This window comes from Hibiscus syriacus, unplaced genomic scaffold, assembly GCF_006381635.1.
Source record: "Hibiscus syriacus cultivar Baekdansim isolate YM2019G1 unplaced genomic scaffold, ASM638163v2 tig00111817_pilon, whole genome shotgun sequence".
Lineage (NCBI taxonomy): Eukaryota > Viridiplantae > Streptophyta > Magnoliopsida > Malvales > Malvaceae > Hibiscus > Hibiscus syriacus.
The window spans coordinates 122,966-147,697 of record NW_024063188.1 but is presented as its reverse complement, the minus strand read 5'-3'; the positions used below and the strand labels follow the sequence as shown (position 1 = coordinate 147,697).

General features: G+C 34.8%; 1 protein-coding gene and 1 pseudogene across 1 annotated transcript; one reads left to right on the top strand and one right to left on the bottom strand.

The window, feature by feature from the left end:
• The first annotated feature begins 9,131 nt into the window (after window positions 1–9,131).
• LOC120171221 lies at window positions 9,132–10,784 on the top strand (annotated as a pseudogene).
• Window positions 10,737–12,887, bottom strand: LOC120171222 (iron-sulfur assembly protein IscA-like 1, mitochondrial). Its single transcript, XM_039178962.1, has 3 exons — window positions 12,519–12,887; window positions 12,299–12,416; window positions 10,737–11,245 (listed from the first exon to the last, which is right to left on the bottom strand). Exons 1-3 carry the CDS (start codon window positions 12,715–12,717, stop codon window positions 11,152–11,154), a joined length of 411 nt encoding a protein of 136 aa, XP_039034893.1. The 5' UTR covers window positions 12,718–12,887; the 3' UTR covers window positions 10,737–11,151.
• Window positions 12,888–24,732: the final 11,845 nt, after the last annotated feature.

The following is a 24,732-nucleotide window of genomic DNA, read 5'->3' as shown; positions in this document are numbered from 1 at the left end:
ATGATCTCTTGGTGGTTTCGACCATCCGAAGGCAGATACTCCACTCTTCGAGTCTTGGATCTTTTTTTGCTACATTGTATCCAAAATGATCTTAAAATAAACATACCTCAGATTATTTTTGCTAAAATTGTTGAAACCGTAAACCTAGTTCCTAATAAGAAACTCTGTTCATCTCTAGTTTACGGTTGTATTCTGAGTAATCTGTTTTCTAAAGCTGAGTTAGGGTTGGCCTTGATGCCTCTTTTCCACTCAAAAATCAAATCAATCTCTTTTCCTTAACAAGGAAGATAAGTGACGAAATTGGCCAATGGGTTCGTACCAGTGAGCAAGCTCCGGGAGCTGACGAAGTCGACGATGAGCCGGAGCAGCATGAGGAACAAACACAACAAGAAGATCAAATGCCTCCATATTTTTAATCTTTTATGGAGACATTTGATTTCGGTATGCATCCATGGAGTCACGATTTTCTTCCATAGAATCCCATTTGTCCACTTTGGGAGCTCAACAATTGGAAATTCTCCGGGAGATGCGCGCGAACAATGCAACAATGAATGAATGTATTAATGCTCTCACACATGAATGGCCACAATACGAGCTCATTTTCCTCCTTCTGATCCACCTACGGATGCTTGATTCTTGTCGTGCTTTAGTTCTCTTAGATGGGACTTAGAAATTATTGTTTTAACATTTTGAATGTTTTGGATGTTTGAATTTGATATGAATGTTGGATTTTTATGTTTTGGATATTTTTGAATGTTTGAACTTATTATGTATTTTTGGTCATTTTGAATTTTATTTTTGAGCTTAATGTTTCTTATTTTGTGCATCATTTACATCATGTTAGATATATGACCAATTTTGCCATGTCACATTGATTATGAATGTTGATTTTGAAACTAATGGCTAACATTTCTCTTTATTGTGATCTTAGCTGCTTACGTTTTATCAATTGGCTTAACTATCAAAATTTATTGTTTAATAAACGTTTTATAAAGTCTTTTTGATTTAAGAAAAAAGGGGTAGAAGTGTTAAAGTAAGGGGGAGTAATTTCAAAACTTGATTTCAAAAATTTATTTTCAATTAGAAAATTTTAAAATTACTAAAATGTTTTGTTATATCAAAAAGGGGGAGATTGTTGAAAACATTTTGATGTTTCGATATAAAAAATTAAGTTAAATGAATTTTAAGATTTTACAAATAATTTTCTAAGTATATTCAATACAACTATTTGAATATCAAAATATTACTCCAAGTTTTACAAAATGTTTATTCCAAATCCTTACTCAAGTGTAAAAATATGTTTTAATCTTTTAAACATATTTACAAAGTATTTCGAGCCTTAATCGAGTCAAAAATCATTTTTTAATAAATCTCAAACTAAAATGGGAAGATTGCCCAGAGGGAACCGATTCCCCCCTGTGTAATGGTCAAAATATTTGATATTTTACACTGCAGGAATCGAATCCCTATGAAGGGGTACCGATTCCCCCACGCTCCAAGCTATTTTATTAATTGTTTTCACATAAAAATGGCTCTATTGACTCCACTAATGATCCCCAACGTTCAGAATCAATTGAAGGAGTATTTAAACAAACTTAAAACCATTGATCAACAACAATTAAGAAGAAAAGCTATAGAATCAAAGAGAAAGCATCAAACCTCAAATTTGAGTAATTTCAAGCCTATTTCATTCAATATTCATTTTTGCTTTCAAGAACACTTATTGTGCGCAATTGTATTATTCTTGAGTGTTCTTTCTTTGTTCTAGAATTGTGCAAACATCTTTCCTTGTGAGGATTTTCTTGTAAGTTTGCAAAATTTGTATTGTTCTTTTGGGAGAGAGTGTTCTCAAGAATTTGGGGTATAATTCTTGAGGGAGTTGTAAGGTTACTCTTTGTCCTTAAAAGAAAGACAAATTAGTGAATTTGTGGAAGATCCTTAGTGTGGATAGCTAAGGTAGTGGACGTAGACTCTGGTTGAGAAAGTTGAACCACTCTAAATCGATGTGCAAATATTTTCAATTTTCTGCAAAAGCTTCCACCAAACTTTTTATTGCCAATTCACCCCCCACTTGGCCTATTCCGTCGATCGATTAACTCAACATAATGTATATGAAGTATGTAACTTCTTAGGCCTTGCTAGTTATTATAGTCATTTTGACAAAGGATTCTCTATGATAGCAGTCCCATAAATAAGTTGTTTTAAAAATAGGTTTTGTTTGTATGGGACGATAAACGTCAGAAAAGTTTCAATCGGTTAAAGGCTATCTTAAGTGAAGAACTTGTTTTAACCCAACCAGAGTCTGGTAAGGATTACACCATGATTAGTGATGAATCGTTAAATGGCTTAGAGTGTGTCCTAATGCAAGAAGGGAAGGTTGTGGCCTATGCATCTCGATAACTCAAGCCATATTAACGTAAGTATCCCACCTATGATTTGGAACTTGCTATAATAGTTTTCACCTTAAAGATTTTGAGGCAATACCTATTCGAGGAAAATACTACATCTTCACCGACCACAAAAGCCTAAAGTACCTACTCACGCAAATAGAGTTAAATTTTAAATAATGTAGATGGGTAGAGCTTTTGAAGGACTACGACTATGTTATCAACTACCATCTCGGAAAAGCAAATATGGTAGGTGATGCACTAAGTTAAAAGTCAATAATAGAGTTGTGAGCCTTTCTAGCACATTTGAGATTGACTAAGGAGGGATCTCTACTAGTAGAATTGAGGGTAAAGCCCATGTTGGTGAGCATAGTGAAAGGATTGAAGAGTTCAAATGACAAGTTAAAGGGGCATATAGAGTAGGTCCGTAAAGGTTTAACGCCTATTTTTTGAGTTGAAAAATGGGAATGTGTTGTATTTTATGGGTCATTTGTGCATCCCATCAGATGAAAAATTGCATAGTAAGATCTTGCACAACGCATATTATCCCTTTGTCATCCACCCTGAGAGTAACAAGATGTATCAGGAACTCTGAAACTTATTTTAGTGGTCGGGTATGAAAAGAGAGGTGTCTGAGTTTGTCTCCAAGTGTTTGGCTTGCCAACAAGTGAAAGTGGAACATTGGGTTCCCTCAGGTCTACACTAATCTATTCAGATTTCGTAGTGGAAGTGGGATAGGGTAACAATGAACTTTGTGTCGATTTACCGTTAACACGATGAAAGAATGATATTGTTTGGTTTATAGTGGATACACTAACCATGACCAATTATAATGGACTTCACCTTGGAGAAGTTGACTCATCTTAATGTAGAGGAAATAGTGTGGTTTCATGGGGTACTAACGTCAATCATTTTCTATAGAGATCTATGTTTTACCTCAAGATTCTGGAAAGCACTTCATGAGGCCTTAGGTACTCGACTGCATTTTAGTATCACTTTCCGAGGGATGTAGACTGATGGTCAATCCGAAAGGGTAATTCAGATCCTTGAGAACATTGCTTAGGGGTTGTGTCTTGGATTTCGAGGGTAGTTGGGAAGATCACATTCTGTTGGTAGAGTTTGCCTATAACAACAGTTATCAATCTAGCATCCAAATGGCTCCCTACGAAGCCTTGTATTGTTTAAAGAGTAGGACTCTCTTATGTTGGACGAAGCTGAGTGAGAAAAAGTTGGTCGGCCCATATTTGAGCAGGCAAGCGGAAGAAAGAGTTAGGTTTATTCAAAAGAGACTTAAGAAGGCTTTCGACAAACAAAGGTCAGATGTAGACTTGAAGCATAAGGATATAGAGTTTCAAATGAGAGACAAGGTGTTTCTCAAGGTATCATCGTGGGAAAGGGTGCTTAGATTTGGTTAGAAAGGAAAATTGACTCTGTACTTTATTGGGCCCTATGAGATTTTAGAAATGGTTAGAATTGTGGCCTATCGACTAGCCCTCCCACCAGAGATGAAGTGCATCCATAATGTTTTTCATGTTTCGATACTTAGGAGGTATTGTTTCGACCCGTCCCACATCATTCTGTTAGAGCATATAAAGGTGAGCTAAGATTTGACCTATGAATATGAACCGATAAGGATTTTGGATCGAAAGGTGAAGGAGCTGAGAAAAAAGTGGACCCCATTAGTGAAGGCATTGTAGAGGAACCATGGTATGGAAGAGGCAACTTGAGAAATCGAGGAAGATATACAACTTCAATATCCACATCTTTTCTATTCATGTAAATTTCAAGGACGAAATTTCTTTAAGGAGAGAGAGTTGTAACTCCTCAATTTCCAAGTTAGTAGTTTCGGGTAAACTCAAGTGAGTGTTATGTGGGTCAAGAAACTATTTAAAAGTGTTGGGTTAATATTTGTTTATTTTAGTTAGGTTTGAACCTATTAAGGCATAAAAATAGGTGTTCTTGAATTGGGCTTGAAAGGTGGAGGACTAGGAGAATGAATAACACCAAAATTTATCCAAAGGTTAATTTCCAATTAAGATTGGTGATGTCAACGAGAAGGAAACTCCAATTCCTCTTTTTCTACATCTTTGTCTTCTGCTTCTCTTCTTTCAAACGCCATTTCTTCTTTTTCCTAAAAGCTTGAACAAAGGTGAAAGCTTTGTTAGTTTACATTCCTTATTAGAAGCCTCAATGTAAGAAATAGAATCCTTAGTCCTTTAGCTCCCTTTCAAGCTCATTCTTTTAAGCTTTGGCCATAGAAAACCATAAATTGGGGTTTAAGGTGGGTTTTGGGTTTTAAGGTTCCTTACAATTTCCAATCTATTTTTAGAGATTAGGAGTTCTATTTCTAACCTTCTTAAGCTGCTAGATGAGTTAGTAACTCATTTCATTGGTTGTGATTTATGGAAGAGGTGGGGAAAGCTTAAAGGGAAAGGGCAAGGAGAAGCTTGTTCTTGGGTGAACTCAAAGTGTTAAATTACAGCTTAGGACTAAGGTAACACACCTATGACTCTCTTATACCATGTGTAGATCATTCCTTGTGTTTGTTTGCCTGTTTGTGTTCATTGAGCATGTTGTGTGAATCTTGGTTGATCATGACTTTAGATGTTTTTAGGGCATATGTAACATGTTAAATGACACATTATGGTCCCATGCAGCTCCTATAAGCTTTATATAACATTTAATGACATTAGAAGGGTTAATGGTTGGGTTGGGATTGTATTTTCATGGAAACAAAGTTTTCTAGGCTCGAGTATTGGTACTAGATGAATAGTATCGATATTATTCTTCGTGTAGCTTAAAACAAAGGTGTTTTAAGCTGAGAGTATCGACACCCATACATGTGGTATTGATAATTTCATGCGAGTATCGATACTTTGGGCTTAGTATCGATAATGATATAGCCATTCCGATTCCAATAGCAATTTTTGGTATCGATACTCATAGGAGTATCAATATATAGGTGGAGAGAGCATCGACACCAAGTGATTTTCCAAAACATTGAACCCATTTTTGGTATTGATACCCGGGTAGTATCGATACCCTAAGGTCAGTATCGGTCTGAATGGTCAGTATCGGTATCATCATAATTGTTTGGGTAGAAAACCTAGTTAAATGCCAAAGGGTTCAGGAAAAGAGTTAAGAGTCGTAAGGACTTCTCTAATAAGACTAAAGTGGAAATAAGTAATAAACTATGATAATTATATTGAGGATGGAATAATTTAAGATGACATAATTTTTTCCCTTGAGAAACATTAGGAAAACGATGAGGATAGTCGAACTACTTTAGATATACAACAATCTAAGTCAGTGTATATGCACTTTAAATTCTAGTTGACGTAGGCTTTGATGCTAAGTGATCCTGGAGGCGTTCCAAGTACTTTGAAGAGTAGACTAGCAAGACATAGGCTTCGATCCTATATGACCCCAGGGTGTCCTGGGTATTAGAGCAAGATGGTCTTCCTAGATGAAGATTCCGAAGCTGAATGACTCGGGTCTTATCTAGGGTACCTTAAGTAGGATAGAGGGGTGTGAGTCCTGAGATGATATGTGACCCTCCGACTACACTATGATGCCTACTTGTTGTGAGTTGGATTGATTGCATGTTTATGATTATACTTGTTCACATGCCTATGTGATGAATGTACATAGTATGTTAGAGTTATTTGTGTTGCACTTTGCTTGTGAGCTCAACGTTTAGAATGTGTTTCCGTCCGCCAAGTGTGACTCCAGCTTGGATCGTTCTAATCAGAGTACATCTTAGATGCTATATGTGAGCATGTACTTTAGAAGGACCTTATTTGTATTTGAGTTGTAAACTCTGTTTATTGAACTTATGTATTATGTATTTGAATTTACAATGGAGCTCATATTCTGTAAACACTAAATCTGTATGTTTTAAAATCATTTTTATTTTTATGAGTTTGATTAAATCATGTTGATGTTGTTTTAAAAGAAAAAAATTTGAGTTAGCCTCTCAGTGGACCATATTAAGACGTTACAATCTAGAACTCTATCTCTACATCGAAAAACAGTCCAAAAGAATTGAAAGATCTTCATTGACTCCCCACAACATCAAAATACGAATAAATTCTCTTTTTCTTCGCGTGAGATCTCCTACAGAACCTCAAAGATGTTCACAGAAAAAGACATTACCTAAGATATACCATTGTACTCAAACATTGAGAATCTTGCACGAAGAGGCCTTGCTCGATCATCCTTTGCTCAATACCAAAAATCTTCGCATCTAAGCGTTGAGAATCCTACTTTAAGAAGCCTTCGCCTCATAATTGAAATCTCCTCAAAAAGCGTAAAGGCTCTGGACAAACACATTCGCACAAAGCATCAAGAACCTATGCTTGTTGTTGCTCATTATCAAAATTTCTTGTTAATCAGACGATCCACCTTTATCATCTAATTCGTTAATAATGATAGAGCAATAATCAAAAGTTCGGATAGATTTAAACTTAAGTTCTTCTTTGGGGAAAGAATCAAAACATCAGTTTTGAAGTTGGACTTTTATCCTTGATGCAACTAGGACTTCAAGAATATTAGATAATTCAGTCACGTCTACATCCAGTCTGTCTATGTTGACTATGTTTTATCGATGTATTACTTTTATATGTACAATCGTAAAATAAAATTGATTAAAAATTTCTTCCCTTGTTAATGTAAAATCAATACCAAATGATAGGGAATAACGAATCCCTTACTGAAGATGTGATATCTAGATGGATGAAAATGTCTACCCCTTTAAATATGCTTTATCTTAATAACGTAAGCACGAATTAACTTATCTCTATAGTTAAATAAATCATTGATGTTTTTAAAGTCTACGAGTTCAAGAACCAACAATTGCAGCATGATAATTGAGCGCTTATTTTTAAATGATTGAGAGTATTTATAACAAATACTACTTAACACTAGTAGAAATTGTTGAAACCTTGTGTATTTAACATTTGAAATTAGTTCAATAAAATGTACAGTCCAATTTATCTCTCTTACAAAGCTCCCTACTTCTTCTTTTCGACCTTCGGCCAAAAAAAAAAAAGAATTGTATGATATAAAGTTAGAGAACAATATTACTAAAATTTGAACTCTAATCATCGATTCGTGAATAAAATCTCAACCATTACTCTAAGATGATAAGTGAACTCATTCATTGTATCTGACTACAATGTCAATATTTTTTTATTTCTTTATAGATTTATAAATGGATAGATTTTGATTTAGATTATAAAATAAAATAAAATATATTAAATAATATTATGTCTGGAATTCATTGAATAATCTTAGTAATAAAAGAAAATATCGTTCACTAAATAATTTAGATTTCAGTCGACAATCTCTAAAGTAGATGATTAAAGGTTATATGTGACATCTTCACCCTCAATTGTTGTGGGTTTAATATTCATGATGAGCAAAATTTTTCTTTTTCCACTCCTAGATAGAGATTATTCAACAGATTAAGAAAAATAATCCTTCATCTATGAATTTCTCTCTCTATTCTCAGAACTAATAGAAGGGCAACGTGACACTAAATTAATTTATTTTACAGATTTTAGAATTAAAATGTTTATTTGCATATTACTACTATTATTAACATTTAATTAAAATTAATGTTAATTAAATCTAATTAATAAAGAACTATTATAATATTTTATTTTAAATATTATATAAAAGTTTATGTTTCATCATTTCACATAATTTTGAAGTAAAAATAAAATAAAAATCACTACTTAAGTTTGAACCTACAATATATAATTTACATACAAACCTCTTACCATTTTAATTATAACTTTATGTAATATATAGAAGGTTTCAATTCACCAACATCAAAACTGTGATAAAATATACATATATAATTATAAAACTTTAAACTAGATCATGATGGTACTTCTTATGCCTATAATCAGAGAAGTTAACCCTTAAACAAAACAGAAGATGTAGGATTTATACTTAACGTCTTAATGTTGTTATCATTAAAAGTAATATATTGAAATATCAATCATTATAAAATATTTAAACATTTATTATCGAAGGATTAACTATCTAGAAAATAGATATTATCGCTCATTATCGTCCTATTTTTATTAATAAAAAGAAAGTAGGGTTTCTTTGTTATTAAATAAATAGTAGCGAGCCAAACTCACTCAGGGAGTGGAGATAATGAACGTGGTCGTGATTTTCGAATTAGAGTTGGTGAGGATGATGAGCAAAAGGGGAAAGAGCACACGCGTTGAGCGAACAGCACCAAAGCAAGGCAGAGCGAGCCACCTGGGCAAACGTGGCCAGCAGAGATAGCCCTTAGCCGCCCGCAATGCATATTTTGGGACGCAGTTTTTATATTCTCAACTTCCTGTCTGCGTTAGGTTGACTATATATAGCCTTAAGCTGCTCTTTGATTGGACCCCACCCTGCAACTTATATACCTTCCCCCTTTCATCCATACAAAACCACTGCATTTTCACATCTGCAACTCATCTCTTCCTCATACGTAAATCCTATATAATTTAATGCTGGTTTTGTACAGCATTGCCAAACTAAGCTAATTTTCAGCTAAATTATCTTCTTCCTCCTTGGAACCAGGTATGTTACACATACTTATACATACATACATGCATATGATCTTTATGTCTTTTTTATGGTTTTAAATGTTAAAGCAAGATTTACAGTTTTCATAGTCCCTTCTTTGTAACATTTGTGTAGGCAGAGAATTGAGAGCTTTTCATCACCAAAAAGGCAATGGCAGTGTCCGACTCGGAGGCCTACGAGGTCGAGTCAGCGTTACAGGCGTCGGATCAGCAGCAGAAGAACCACCCATGCTCAGAACTTGGAAGACAGTCTTCAATCTATTCTCTAACACTTGATGAGTTCCAGCATACACTGTGTGAGGGTGGGAAGAACTTTGGGTCCATGAACATGGACGAGTTCCTTGCCAGTATTTGGAACGCCGAAGAAAACCAAGCCATCAACTCTAGCAATCATCAAAACAACTCGGCCAATAATAAACAACTTGGTTCCCATTTTCATTCGCCTCCGAATGAAACATCAAGTAGTAGAGGTATAGCTAAGCAGCCTAGCTTGGCAAGGCAAGCCTCGCTTACGCTTCCTGCACCGCTGTGTAGTAAGACGGTCGATGAAGTTTGGTCGGAGATACAAAGAGGGCAGCAAGGACAAGGACAGAGTAACAATAGCAATGTGCATAACGCCGATGAGGATGCCAATACTCAGCGGCAGCCTACTTTCGGTGAGATGACCTTGGAGGATTTCTTGATTAAGGCAGGGATAGTAAGGGAACAATGCATGCCATTGCCGCCGCCATCGGTACCGCCTCCACAGCATCATCAACCCCCACAATATGGGGTGTATCCAACTAGTAATAACCCTGTGGTCGGTTCAGGTTTTGTTTCCAGGCCTGCTGGCTTTAGTGGAACTGCATACCAAACAATGCCTCCACCAGGTTTGAATGATAGTAAGACTGGTGGTAGCTACCAGCCTGATGCACCACCACCACTTACGGCTGTTTGTTATAAAGGGAAGGTAGATCCTCCTGGTGGCTATGGTCCAGAAAAATCAATGGGGGCAGTGGCGCCGATGAGTCCAATCTCATCGGAAAGGATTTGTACCAATCAAATCGTTAATCCAGTTTCACAATTCGGGATGGACATCGGGGCGGTACAGGAAGGCAAAGGATCTTCGATGGTCCAATAGAGAAGGTAGTTGAGAGAAGGCAACGTAGGATGATTAAGAACAGGGAGTCTGCCGCAAGGTCTAGAGCTAGAAAACAGGTATATATCAAAACTAATAACTATTGAAGAAGTGAAACTATGAGACCCCGAAAGTACCTCTCACAAGGTTGGTTTTGGTTTTATACAGGCATACACAGTGGAACTAGAAGCTGAATTGAACCAATTGAAACAAGAAAATGCTCACCTTAAGCAGGCTCTGGTAAAAATAACTTCATTTTGTTCATTTTCATAAAATTTGATGAGTTTTCATGGTAGCTTTTATCATCTATTCTATAAAGAATTTACTTTCTTCTTACTTGTATCAATAACAGGCAGAACTGGAGAGGAAAAGAAAGCAACAGTGAAGCATTCGTGTTCTTTTTCTAAGCATATAGTTGTTACATAGCATAGAAAATGTTCGAATGGCAACAACATCTACCCATGTAACATGTATAAATTCTACATGATCCATTTTTCAGCTTTGTTCTTCCTAATCTTAGTGTATTTTTCTTGCAGTGCTTTGAGGAATGGAAATTGAAAACACAGACGAAAGCTCGGAAAGCTAAAGAAAAACTGAGAAAGATGAGAAGAAGCTTGAGTTGTCCATTGTAAAGTGAAATAAACAGCTCAAAAGATTTATAAATGAAGATAACACCAGGAATCACAATAACAGTACAAGTGGTCTGGAGTTTCAATTCTTGCAAAAATCTATTTAATATAACTTTTCTCAAGACACCTAAGACAGTCTTGTATCTTCCAATAACTTTCGTGCAACCCTCATCTGAATAGACATCATATCAGAAACACACATGAAATGAAATATACACAACAATTTTCAGATGCCGAGCTATCATGGTGACACGGCAATCCTGAATCTATATGCCACCTATCCTCATGCAATTAGTTGGCAGCAACTGCCACAAAACTAATAGCATTTACGTCTTAGTTTTATTTCGAAGGTTAAATTAGAGAGCTCCTCGGAATCAAGTAGGTTATTTCAAATCTTAGCTTATTAGAAGGGCTCCCAATATCCCTTAACTACCACCCTGTTTAGCAGCTGTTGTCATGAAAGATTCACCGCATCCACATTGACCTTTCGAGTTTGGGTTGATAAAAACGAACTCAGACCTGTGAAGGGAAAATTGAATACCAATCAAAATGCAATCAACAATAACTCTCAACAGAAATCTTTGTGATTCATGCCAAGTTATGTTTAACTCTGCTAATGTCAAAGCCTTCTACATGCTTGATGCTTTTACGTGCAACATTCCAGATTATCTAGTTAAAAGCTCTGCTAAAGAAGATACTTTTCTTCCCGACTAGAACGGCCTAAGTTCAGGAAAGTCCGCCGAGCAACAGTAAAAAGGATGCAATGAAGGTGGATGGCGACTGGTAGAATGCTATAATATGTAGCCATTGTTGGAACGAGTTATTACTAGCAAAAGAAACGATGATAGGCAATAACAGCCATGGAGTCAACACTAGTTAGAAATATTATGAACAATGTGACTCAGATTCTCAGTGTCAAAATATATATGGGTATCTTCGATTTTTTAGGTTTTTTTAAACATATTAGGAGAATCATATCTGGAATGTGAATTGTGGAACAACAGATATAGGACACGCAGCAGTGGATGCATCTTGAAATACAAATTTTCTTTACTTAATTATTTATTCTTGAAATTCAAATTTTCTTTACTAAATTATTTATTCTTGAAATTTAAATTTTTTTCAATTAATTATTTATTTTACTGATTGTATCTAAATTGTAATTTTATTTGTGTTCAAACTATAAAAAAATTTATGTAATTAATATATTCGTATTCATCTTTAAAAAAAAATATTTCTAGATTGGTTCCGGGATACAATATTCTAGGAAACATGAAGACTGGATAACATAGACTCGGAATTCAAGAAAAATGTAAAAGGTGCAGAGGTTGGAAGCGTTTATGCATTGGTGAACCAAAAATTTCTACTTTTCCACCTAAGGATAAGAAACAAACACAAACTAAATGGTACATTTACCTGACTACTGAATGGTCAAATGTTAGTGCTTTAAATCTAATTTAAGCTTCTCAATTCAATTGATCATATAAAGACACAAAATTTAGCTAGCAAATGAAACAAAATGATAGGAAAAACACATAAAATAAAGCTCCGACAAGATTAAATATGAAATACCTAAGTTTATCATCCACAAAATCCATCTTGGTTCCAATAACATGCATCAAAGCTTTAGGTTCAATCAATATTTTCACGCCCTTGTCTTCTACCAGTTCATCGAACTTTCCTTTCTCATCTATCAGTCAATTCCGTAAAATAAAAATAAATCCCCAAAACATTAAATGAATTCACAAATATAAAGATATTGAATTCAAGAGTACAATAATATAAGACTAACCGGCGTAGTTGAGGGTGTAGGACAAGCCGTTGCAACCGCGAGCCTTAACACCCAATCGAAGGAAGGGTCTATTGCGTTGTTGAAGAAGGTGACGTATTCTGGAGGCGGCTGATTCGGTTAAAGTCAAAACTTGCAGCTTCATCGCCGAGGGCCTGATTTTCTCGGCGGCAGTCGCGAATAATCGAGAAGTCATTAGCATCTCTGTAGACAACGTGGAGTGTTGGAAGACTGATGGAAAATAAGAGGCAAACAAAGAATCTTGTTTGCCGCCGGAAAGGAGGAAGGGGATTGGAGGTGAACGGATGCCTTAGATCCGGCCAAACATAAAATGAAAATGAAAAAGCCCTGGCTATGGGACATGAAATTAAAAACGCCTAACCAAGAGGATGAAAATATAATTAAACATTTCTTTAGGGGCTTATATTATTACTCTTCTCCTAAGAGACCGACAAGAATATTTTACTCCATATAATATTATCCTATGCATTGTCTTTATAAAATATTTTTCAATTTTTCTTATATAACTATTATGTTCTTAATTACTTTTATATTATTATTTTATCTTATATGTTAATTTAATTAAAATATTCATTAAAAATAAAATTTGAAAAGTTATAAAAAAATAAAAATAACAAAAAAGAAAGAAAAATAACAAGAATAAACATGAAAATAAATATATATTATTTTCAATATGAATTGTGTGTAATGTTTTCTCTAATTTTTTTAAAATAATTCATATCTAGGAGAATTTTGAACTCACGATATAAGAGAGAAGATGTAAGAGCTTTTAATCATCTACTCTAGAGATTGTTGTTAATGTTTTTTTATAAAAAAAACTTTTAGTTGCTCTCACGCTTCCTTAGGGTTTTACCCTGACTAATCTAGATTGACCCATGTCGCACACTAAGTTTTAGTGGGTGAATCTCTCAACAGAGATTTTTGCATACGAAAGGCCTCGAACTCGAGACTAACTTGAATGATATTGAGTTGCTTACCAATTGATCCAACCCGTTGATTATTTTCTCTAAATTTTATAATCAAAGATATAAGGAATAAATATCATATAAAATTATAGTCTAAGTGGGTATCAAAATCCTAATAATAAAGTACACTAAAGACTTATTTAATATATAAAATTCTGCATGAGCTAAACTATATTAAGAAATTTTTATTATTTCTTAAGATTCAAAATTTGAACACCGCATATACATAAAATATTTTTTTAACAATAACAACTAATTTTTTATTAATAATTGAATGAATCAAAATTACAACGCATCAAAATATAGAGAGAAAATTGGAGACAATAGTCACCAATATACTCATACAAAAAAATATTAAACCTATAGATACAAAGAAAAATAAAGCCTTCCATTGAGAATGACAACCAACATCAAAACCCAATAACCTTCATAAAACTCATTGTCTTTGTCAAATGAGATGTTATACGAAGTGATAAATGATTGGTGAGCGAACCAAACAATCTGGCAGGCTGCTTCACTACACAATTCTGATTACATTGGCAAAAAATCTTATACCAAAGAAGGGATCTGATATACGTGACCATCGATAAAACAATCAAAAAATAAATGTCGTGATTATTTTTATACGAGTACCAAAACGAATGCAAAGGTATGCGGAAAAACGTATCAAAAACCATAAGGATCATGCCACAAGAGTAGAGAAACGTGTCACAAGGACAGAGATTCTTATTCAAAATTCAAAAAGGCTCACGAAAAAAAGAAAATAAAAGACATAATATAAAAAAGTGAGAGAACTAATAATCACCGACGGTAGACACCCAACATTAACGTTCATGTCGCCGCCAACTAAACAAAAAAAAAAGAATACAACACAATTATTAAAATACAATTAGGTGTTTCTTTTTCTTCCATGAAATTTCGCAACAATCCCTTACATTTGTCATTTTTATAAAAACAATAATGTTTTTGAATTTCTAAAACGATAGTGAAAGATTATAGTTTGGAAGAAAATAATCACGAAGAATGCCACTAAAACAAATCAATAAATGCATCATCTCCTCAATTACCCTTAAAATCACTTTCGAAAGCAAAAAAAAATGAATGGAGAAATATATAATAATAACAATAGTAACTTCAATTTCAAAACCATCATACTTTTTCCCGTTGACATTTCTTTTATTTTCCTTCAAGTACCTCTTTCTTATGCATATCCCGAAAATAATTTCATTTTCTTCATATTGTTCAAGCATTAAATTGTTAATTCAATCACCAAGCTCAGGTGATTCATTTCCTTCAACTTCCTTCTTCATTTTCCTCGATTAGTGTTGTAGCATTTACCTTCCCATGAACAATGCAATTGACTAGTTATATACATCTTCTCTTTTTCCTTTTCTTCAACTTCTATTACTTGATTAGTATTGATGCATGATGTGAAGGTAAGTATGCCTAAGGATGATATTGTAGACGATAGTCCCTTGATTGTTAGATCTAGGAAGAAAGTAAGACAACCTGCAAACAAGATAAGGCTCAAAAGAAAGTGTATAATTGGCTTGATGTAAGGGTAAAATGGTGGGCTAGAATCAAATAAGAAATAAGATAGATTGATGATTTAAGTGGCTTGTTTTGTATAATAGTTTGGGTGTGGTGATGGTTAAATATGAATGAAATTGATGATGGATAGTATGAACAAGAACTAAGGTAGAAATAATGATATAGAAGCAAAACCCCTAGCCTTTTAAGTTCAATGTCCAAGTAGTAAACAAGGACTTGGACCCACTAGTTATAAAGGAACTAGGGAACACAAGTATCAATAGAAATAGAGAGGGGTTGACGCCATAAGCACTAGGTTTGATAAGTCAATAAAGTTCACAAAAGAACTTAAAGATAGAAATGTCTCACAAAGGATTAAATTAAGCAAAGATGAGATGCCTTATAAAGCCAAGGCATTGGTTATTTAAAAGAAACCAAAGGGAAGGGCCGAATAAACAAGTAATGGTTTGACTAGGATGCACCCTTTTGAAGTCACGTGATGTTTTAAATGAAAAATGATGTCCTTAGGTTGAATAATGATGGTGTTGATTCAACAAGCCTCTTTTGAATGCATAAGCCTTCTAATGGCTGAATAAAGATGATGGTTTTGGTTTGAATTCATCTTTGAATGATCATGTCCTTCCAAGGCCTAATGGTGATGATGGTTCGGCTATGAGGAATGAATGCTTGTGATAGTTCGACAATGATGCTTAGTGAAGACTTGGTCGAATAATGAAGATACTTGGCTTGGATGGTCACTTCCCTTAGTAAGTAACTTCTCCTTTGGCCGAAAAGGCTTGTGATGGTTTGACCAAGGGTGTGCCTTGTACATGACTTGGTCTTGGCGCCAAAGGTGATGCCTTAGGTAATTAACTAGGATAGTTGCAGCTAGATAGGCTCAAGCTAGGTTCCTAGTGTCACTCCAGCTACTCAGCTCACTCCCCTAAAGCTAGCTCCACTCTACTGGTAAGCTACTTGGTCCCCAACTCCCTCCCAGCTAAGTTCAGCTCTCATTCAGTTAGTTCAACTACCTTTTCTGCTAGTTTAGCTGCCTTAGCTTGGTGTTGAGATCTTTTACGCTTGGTGAGCTATCATTTTTTGCCCATGAGCTACCAAAGCTTCCATACTTAAGTCATGCACCTATGAGATCCATGAAAATACTAAGTTAGATAGTAAGAAGCTAAGAACAATAAAGAAATATAATGCACACCTATGCTAAGTATGCAAATGATATGTAAACATAGGTAAATGATGTGAAACATGAAATATGCATGACATAGTTAAGTTTAAAGATGTGGAACATATAATCATTCATATAACTTAGGTAATATGCATAATATAAGGACTAAGGTATAAGAACATGAGTTCTAATTTAAAATCCATATTATAAACTATGTCAATGACATGATAATGCATTATATGCAAGAAATATAAATCAAGGCATAGAATGATATGAATGACATAGATACCATAAACATGTATAATAAATAATATGTAAAGAAATAAAAGCTCCATATTCTTTCATCCTTGTGAGAAAAGATGAAAAAAATGGACAACAATAGGTGCTTGAGTAGGATCACATAATCCCCCCTTTGTTAGGTTATTTGTCCTTAAATCGAAGTTATTCCACAATAAAGACTAGCTTAATGTAGGGGTGGTCAAATCATTACACTTCCCTCTAAATGAGATGCTCAATCTTCTTGGTCAATCCTGTAAAAAAAGAATGAATTTCTCTAAAAACTCGATTAACATTAGATAAGTTGATCATAGGTTGTGTCAAGAGACATTTCCTAATCATCTCTTTTCCCGAATAGACATATGCTATTTGGGTCCCTCATTTGTTCCCTTTGGAATCATCATGCTCTTTTGTAAAGGCATTTATCTCTTGAACGCCTCCTTGGTGCTATTTGGAAACATCATGTCTTTCGGTGATAAGATATGTCCCTTGTATTTCCTCCTTGTTTGAAGCGACACAACCATTGGTAAGGGCATTTGACTTTTCAGATTCCTACTTCAATGGTTTTGAAACTTTGTGCTTATTTCTCATGGCTTCAATACTCTTCTTCATGTGTATCATATCATTCTTCACTTGTTTTAATGATAGTGGTGCTAAAATGGTCTTTTTTCCTTCACGTTTGAAAGAGTATTAGTTGGTGCAGCAATCATGGATAGTATTTTATCATATTGCCATGGCCTTCTAAGTTGTATGTGACTTGCATGCATAGGAACAACATCACATAATACCTCATCCTTGTATTTTCCAATGGAGAATGGTATTAGTACTTGTCTTGTCACATTTAACTCGCCTCTATTATTTAACCGTTGAAGTTTGTAAGGAGTTGGATGCTTTAACGTCTTTAGGCCCAATTTCTTAATCATGACGGTGCTAACAACATTAGTGCAAATCCCTCCAATAATCATAAAACATATATTTTTCATTCACGTTGCACCTTGTATGAAAGATATTTTCCCTTTAATTCTCCTTAACGGTCATTTGGTGCTTAGAAGTCTTTTAACAACAAGAAAATCTCCATCCACAGTAGCCTCGATATCTTTCTCTTCTTCTTTAATTGGATCTTCCTCTTTTTCGTCCTCATTGTCTGATACAAATTCACCATTTTCTAACAATAGCATTGTGTTCCAATTTGAGCATTGGTTCGCCATGTGACCTCTCCAAAGCACTTAAAACATTTGATGTCTCATGTTCTCTCAGTATTGGCCACTTGTTTTCCTTTTCTAGTATCCACGGTTGTTTTCTTTGGTTTTGAAGGCTTGGCACCTTCCTTGATTTCTAAAGGCACTTATCTCCTAAAGTTGTTGCCTTGAATCCACTTTGGTGTTGCATTGTTGTTACTTCTTGTTGCATATCTCTTTTTTACTTTTCTTTCAACTTTCATGGCTACGTAAACCATTTCATCAATCTCCACATAGTGTTTTAATTCTACTACATTGGCAAGTTTAGGATTCAATCTAGCCAAGAACCTTGCCATGGTTGTTTCTTTATCTTCTTCAACATTTGCACGGATCATTTCAACCTTCTTTTTTTTGTAGTAGTCCTCAACACTTTTGTTTCCTTATTTAAGATTCTGCAATCTTTGTAGTAGTCCTCAACACTTTTGCTTCCATGTGTTGATGGGTAATTCACCATTTCTTCTCCTAGTAGTTGTCAATTGATACCACCACACTAAGGCTTAGTCGATGAACTCCAATGCTGTCATTTGAATCTTTTTTGTCTCTGAGTAATTATGATATTTAAAAATGAGGTCCACTTTGCTCTCCCAATCCAAATATGCTTCAGAGTTAATTCTCCCTTGGAATGGTGGAATGGTGACTCGGATGCTGTTGAGATTGTTATCATAGAATGGACGACCTCCTTGGTACCTTGGTGCATTTCTCCTTGAGTTCTGCATAAATGCATGATAAACCTCGACTTTATCATTTTTTCTTCTTCTTTATACTCCTCTTGGTATTCTTCTTTTTTTTAAATTGGGGTTATCTTCTAGGGTTCAGATTGCCTTGACCATTACCTCGAGAGACCTTAATTCTATCAATCCTTTCATTGGGATGCTCAAGTTCTACCCTCGGTATCCTTAACATCTCTCTCGTCATGTCTTGTATTTTGAAATTAGATGCTCTAATTGGTGTAAACTTCTTGACCTTTGAGACATGGTTAGAAAAATCAAAGAAATATAAATTAAAAAGGACCTTACCAAGTTTACTCTCAGAAAGTCTCATTGATCACTCCAAAGAAAGTAATATTTCACTCTACTCTCGTGTTTGCTCTCTGAGAATTCAATGGCTTTTTACTTCCCCTTCTGATATCACACGCTCAATTGTATTTTTCCTCTATTTTATCTCTTATATAGTTCTTTATAGAACTTACTCAAGACTTAGGAAAGATTTGTGCTTTGGTGCGTCGGCTGAAAGAATGTTAGGGTTAGGAAAGAAAACAAATATAATGAAATATGTGGCTTAGAGATATGAAGAAAAGAAGAGAGGAATACTTACTAGTCAAGTTACTTAAAACCTTCCTTTCAACAACAATCAAGGTTTTGAAGAGAATGGCATCATGCTTGATATTGAAATAGATGTTGTTGTGATTTCACCCTTGTTGAACTTTTGCCTTTCTTTTTGTATTTTTCCTTTTCTTGAACTCATTTGATGATGATGGAGTTTCCTTTATTTTCTTTTTCTTTTCTTCTTTTTCCTTGATTTCTCTTTATTTATTCTTTGGCAATTTGGTTTGGGATTTACTTTGTGCACTTGCTTTCTTCCATTGAAACTTTGATTACCATATGATATGAAGATAAGCATACTTAAGGATGATGTTGTAGACAACAATCCCTTGATTGTTGGATATAGGAAGGAAGTAAGACAACCTGAAAGCAAGATAAGGCTCAAAAGAAAATGTATGGGTGGGTTGATTTAATGGTGAAATGGTGGGATAGAAATCAAATTAGAAAGAAGATAAATTGATGATTTAAATAGGTTGTTTTGTAGGATAGTTTGGGTTTGTTGATAGTTAAGTATGAATAAAAGTGGTGAAGGATAGTATGAACAAGAACTAAAGTAGAAACAATGCTATAAAAAGAAGAATCCCTAGCCTTATAAGTTCAATGTCTGAGTGGTAAACAAGGACTTGGACCCACTAGTTATAATGGAACTATGAACCATAAGTATCAATGGAAATAATAAGGGGTTAATACCACAAGAACTAGGCTTGATAAGTCGATAAAGTTCACAAAAGAACTTGAAAAGAGAAATGTCTCACAAAGGATTAAATTAAGCAAAGATGAGATGCCTTACAAAGCCAAGGCATTGGCTATTTATAATAAAACAAAGGGAAATCTCTAATAAACAAGTAATGGTTTGGCTATGATACACCATTTTAAAGTTACATGTTTTAAATAAAAAATTATGTTCTTGGGCCGAATGATGATGGTATTGATTTGGCAAGCCTCTTTTGAATGTATAAGCCTTCTAATGGTTGAATCAAGATGATGGTTTGATTTGAATTCATCTTTGAATGCTCATTGTGACACCTAAATCACACAGATTTAAATATCACACGAAATTTTAAAAGTGAAGACCAAAAAATTTTCCTCGTAAATTATACTTGCTTTAAAGTATTTATATAAAGTACAGATCGTAACAATTTATAAAAATAGGGCCCTAATTTAGAAACTTGATAAATAAAACAAATAACACATATATATACAAACTGACTCTTTTCAAATCATGACCTCTACATGCCTATTAAGCTGACATTGTCATACTCTGGTACTCTACTGAGACTCCTCTGATGATCTCGTTATCCCATCGATATCCATGAAACCTGAAACCTACGAACAGAAACACATTCGAAACGTTGAGCTCGCAAGCCCATCGTCACACAATTCATCTACCATACTACATGCATTCATCAAATGATCATGTTGACGAATGAAAATATGTGCATGCAAATACACTTAAACATCCTGAGGTAAGTCTAGTGGTGTGGTTAGAGGAATTTACGTGCATCTCAAGATGACACCCATAGCTTACCTAACATCTCATGAATATACTGAAACATATCAACAAACATGAGATAGGTCAAGCCATGAGGTCGGAGGAATTTATGTGCATCTTGGACAACATACTAGCCTATCTAAAACACAATAGCTTCAGGTAAGAATCGAAATTTATGTGCATCGGAAACTTGTAGCCCTTAGTCTACCACGGATCCTCAAGAGATCAGGGGTCCGAAATTTACGTGTATTTGAAGCTCACATCATGATCCACATATTTGGGCTCTCGAGCATAAGGTGTGATTCTGGAATTTACGTGCATCAGAATTCGTATCAATACGACCCAAAATTTATGTGCGTCGGATGCGTACCCAAACAAAAGATATCCCGATATCAACATAGCATAGCATAGCATAGCATAGCATAGCATAGCATAGCATAGCATAGCATAGCATAGCATAGCATAGCATAGCATAGCATAGCATAGCATAGCATAGCATAGCATAGCATAGCATAGCATAGCATAGCATAGCATAGCATAGCATAACATAACATAACATAACATAACATAACATAACATAACATAACATAACATAACATAACATAACATAACATAACATAACATAACATAACATAACATAACATAACATAACATAACATAACATAACATAACATAACATAACATAACATAATGCTAGAGTAACTCGGGTGTCCTAGTTGTTTCCCTAGTATCAAACAAAGACTAGTTTTATGTCACTTTATTTCATAACGTTATAAGTCGAGTTGTTCATTATTTATGATATCCAGATTAAGGGTTTAAGTATTTAAGCAAATCAATTAATGGACCAAATTGAACTCATTCAAAAATGATGAGGTCCAGACCATATTTCTCAATACCTCAGACCCCTAAAGAATGAAATTTCACCCTTTTCCATTGAGCAAAACAACGAAGTGATCAATCCTTTCTTTCGAGGGATTGATCTTTTTCCCCGAGGGATCGATCCTTTTGAAAAGGGATTGATCCTTTGCACAACAGAAAGTTTGGGATTGGTCTTTTCGGTCGAGGGATCGATCTTTTTTTTCGAGGGATCGATCCTTTTGGAAATGGATCGATCCTTTGCAAAACAAAAAGTTTGGGATCGATCATTTTGGTGGAGGGAAAAGTAATCCTTTTTCTAGGAATGACTTGATTAATCTCATAAAACACACAAAAATCAACCAAACAATTCCCCTAAGACTAGCAAACATGTTTAGCATCTTATTTAGTGTCTTAAAGGTCAAAAGGTATTAATTTTCATGCTTGCAACACACAAATACGAATCTTTCCATGGAAATTACTCTAGCATGCTTCTGAACTAAACAAACCCCCACATGTTTTTCTTACCCCATACATGCAACCATATTCACTTAGATAACATTACAAGTGGTAAGGAAGAGTTATAGTGTGTTACCTCAGCTCCTAGCAACTCAAAAACTTCTATAACTTATCCAATGATCAAATTTTCCTTGACTTAGGTTAAGGGGGTTCTTGCACCATTTTTCCATCACTCAAAAGCCACCAGTCGGTTCCAACATGAAAATCAAGGACACTAGGTGTTAAACAACAATTAAACTACATGAAAATCAAATAGAAATCATGGGAGGAAGCTCTTAAAGCTTAAACCCTCCCAAAACCTACAATGAGTTCATGGCCACCATTAAAGAAGATGGTGAGCTATTCAAAAAGCTTAAGAACCCTAGATTAAGAATCTTACCTTTAAATTTTGGATTGACGAAGGAAATGAAGAAATGTGCAAGCTTTCCCATTTATCTAGCTTGAATGAAGAAGAAAGAATGAGTAAAAAAGACAGAATGAAGAAAGAGAAGTTTTGGGTAAGATAAAGAGAAAAATGGTCAGCCTAAAGCTCCCTTACCCACGTTAAATCAGCTAAAAGTCCTCCCAAATCAGCCATGTTTTTCTTCAATGGTATAATTACACTCTTGGTCCTTCTATCTTCTTCCTAAGCTTAAAAATCCCCTTTTTAACTTCTACATGGCTAATTTCTTATTCGGTTAAACTCAAAATCGAACCAAAAGAACCTCATGATACAAATGATCTATTAAATAAATTATTGGGTTGACAAGAAACTACTAGGCCGATATTCGGGGTGTTATACTCATGTCCCTCAAAAGTCGAATGGTAATGATGGTTCAGCTATAATGAATAAATGAAGGCTTGTGATGATTCGACAATGATTCTTGGTGAAGACTTGACCAAATAATGAAGATGCTTGGCTTGGATGGCCGCCTCCATTGGTAAGTAACTTCTCCTTTGGCAGAAAAGTCTTGTGATGGTTCGGCCAAAGGTGTACCTTGCACATAACCGTGTCTTGGCACCAAAGGTGATGCCTTAGGTAGCTAACTAGGTAAGTTACAGCTAGGTAAGTCCAAGCTAGGTGTCTAGTGTCACTCCATCTACTCAGCTCACACTCCAGTTCCCCTACAGCTAGCTCCACTCCACTGGTCAACTACTTTGTCCTCAACTCCCTCCCAACTAGGTTTAGCTCCCATTCAACTAGTTCAGTTGGCTTAGCTTGGTGTTGAGCTCCTTTAAGCTTGGTGAGCTATCATTATTTTTCCATGAGCTGGCAAAGCTTTCATATTCAAGTCTTGCACCTATGAGAGTCTTGAAAACACTAAGTTAGATAACAAGAAGCTAAGAACAATAAAGAAACATAATACACGCCTATACTAAGTATGCAAATGATATGTAAACATAGGTAAATGATGTGTAACATGAAATATGCATGACATAGCTAAGTATAAAGATGTGAAACATATAATCATTCATGTAACTTAGGTAATATGCATAATATAAGGACTAAAGTATAAGAACATGAGTTCTAATATAAGATGCATATTATAAGGTATACTCATGACATGATAACGTATGATATGCAAGACATAACAATCAAGGCATAGAATAATATGAATGACATAGGTAGCATAAACATCTATAACAAAGAATATGTAAAGAAGTGTAGGTTAAGTAAAAGCTCCTCTTATTTTATCCTTGTGATAAAAGATGAAAGAATGCTGAACAACAATAAGTGCTTGAGTAGGATCACATCAATGTATCTTTCGTTCTTTGAATTTCTGATCTAGTAACGTACATATGTTATTTGAATAGTGTAATTTTATATAACCAAAACTTCTTTCTTCTTCTTTTACAGTCTACACTTCTTCTTTCTGCATGTTTTTCTTTAGGACAACCACCATGGGAAACCACTAAATATGAAACCCTTGAAGAGTTGCTAGAATTTGAAACACATCAAAAAGCAAAACAAGTGAATGAATCAACGAAATTTAATGAATCAAATGATGAATCAGAAGTAGGCACCAAGCAGATCAGAGGAACTAGTAAATCATAAATTACGTCACCAGCCAATTCAGTAAGATCTGATTAATTACATGGACGAGTTACAACAATGTCTACGATGACGAACGGAAGACTCACTAGATGTTGAGAGGCTTTAAATGGAGAGAAGTGTCACCATTATCAATGCGACCTACTTAATGCATATATGATGTAGTAGCAATGCTATAAAGGATCTTTCGTTTGAACAATCAGCAGCAATATAGAAAATAATTTCCGAAAAAGAGTAATGTAATCGTCGATAGAGGAATTATTGTTGTGAAATTTTAGATCTTTAATGTCACCCGTCTAACTGTAATTCTATAATATAACAGTAAGTCAATAAATTAAACATCCACAATATTAGGCAAGAAATGAACTTCACTGTCTGTCTAGGACACACAAGAGATGTCTTGCCATTGTGTTTATACGTCTTAGCAAATTATCTCTAACAATAAGATTGGCAGTAGGATCTCATCAATGCTTCCTCCAAGCTTATTTAGTCATTCTTGAATTTTCATTAAGTTAAATATGCAAAGTTATGTAGGATAAGGATATGCATAAGATGAACAAGTCACATTGACACTAAAGCAAACTGTTGGAATTGATAACGAAAGCCACATTAGGGTGATCATAATCATCATTAGGACACATAAATGAGGCATTTTTTTACAGACCACCAAGACCACACTCTGCAACATTCATGGTCCTCAATATGAATCATTAATTTGATGACAAACATCATCTTGGGTCTTCATTTAGGTAAGTATAACTCTGATACGCCAATCTATACAGGATTC

Bases quoted from the DNA above. Each gene is read 5' to 3' on its own strand.
- LOC120171222 (XM_039178962.1), bottom strand. From the start codon at position 12,717: ATGCTAATGACTTCTCGATTATTCGCGACTGCCGCCGAGAAAATCAGG. The intron at 12,417-12,518 runs GTTAGTCTTATA...ATTGACTGATAG, and splicing joins CTACACCCTCAACTACGCCG to ATGAGAAAGGAAAGTTCGAT. The intron at 11,246-12,298 runs GTATTTCATATT...TTCCCTTCACAG, and splicing joins TTTGTGGATGATAAACTTAG to GTCTGAGTTCGTTTTTATCA.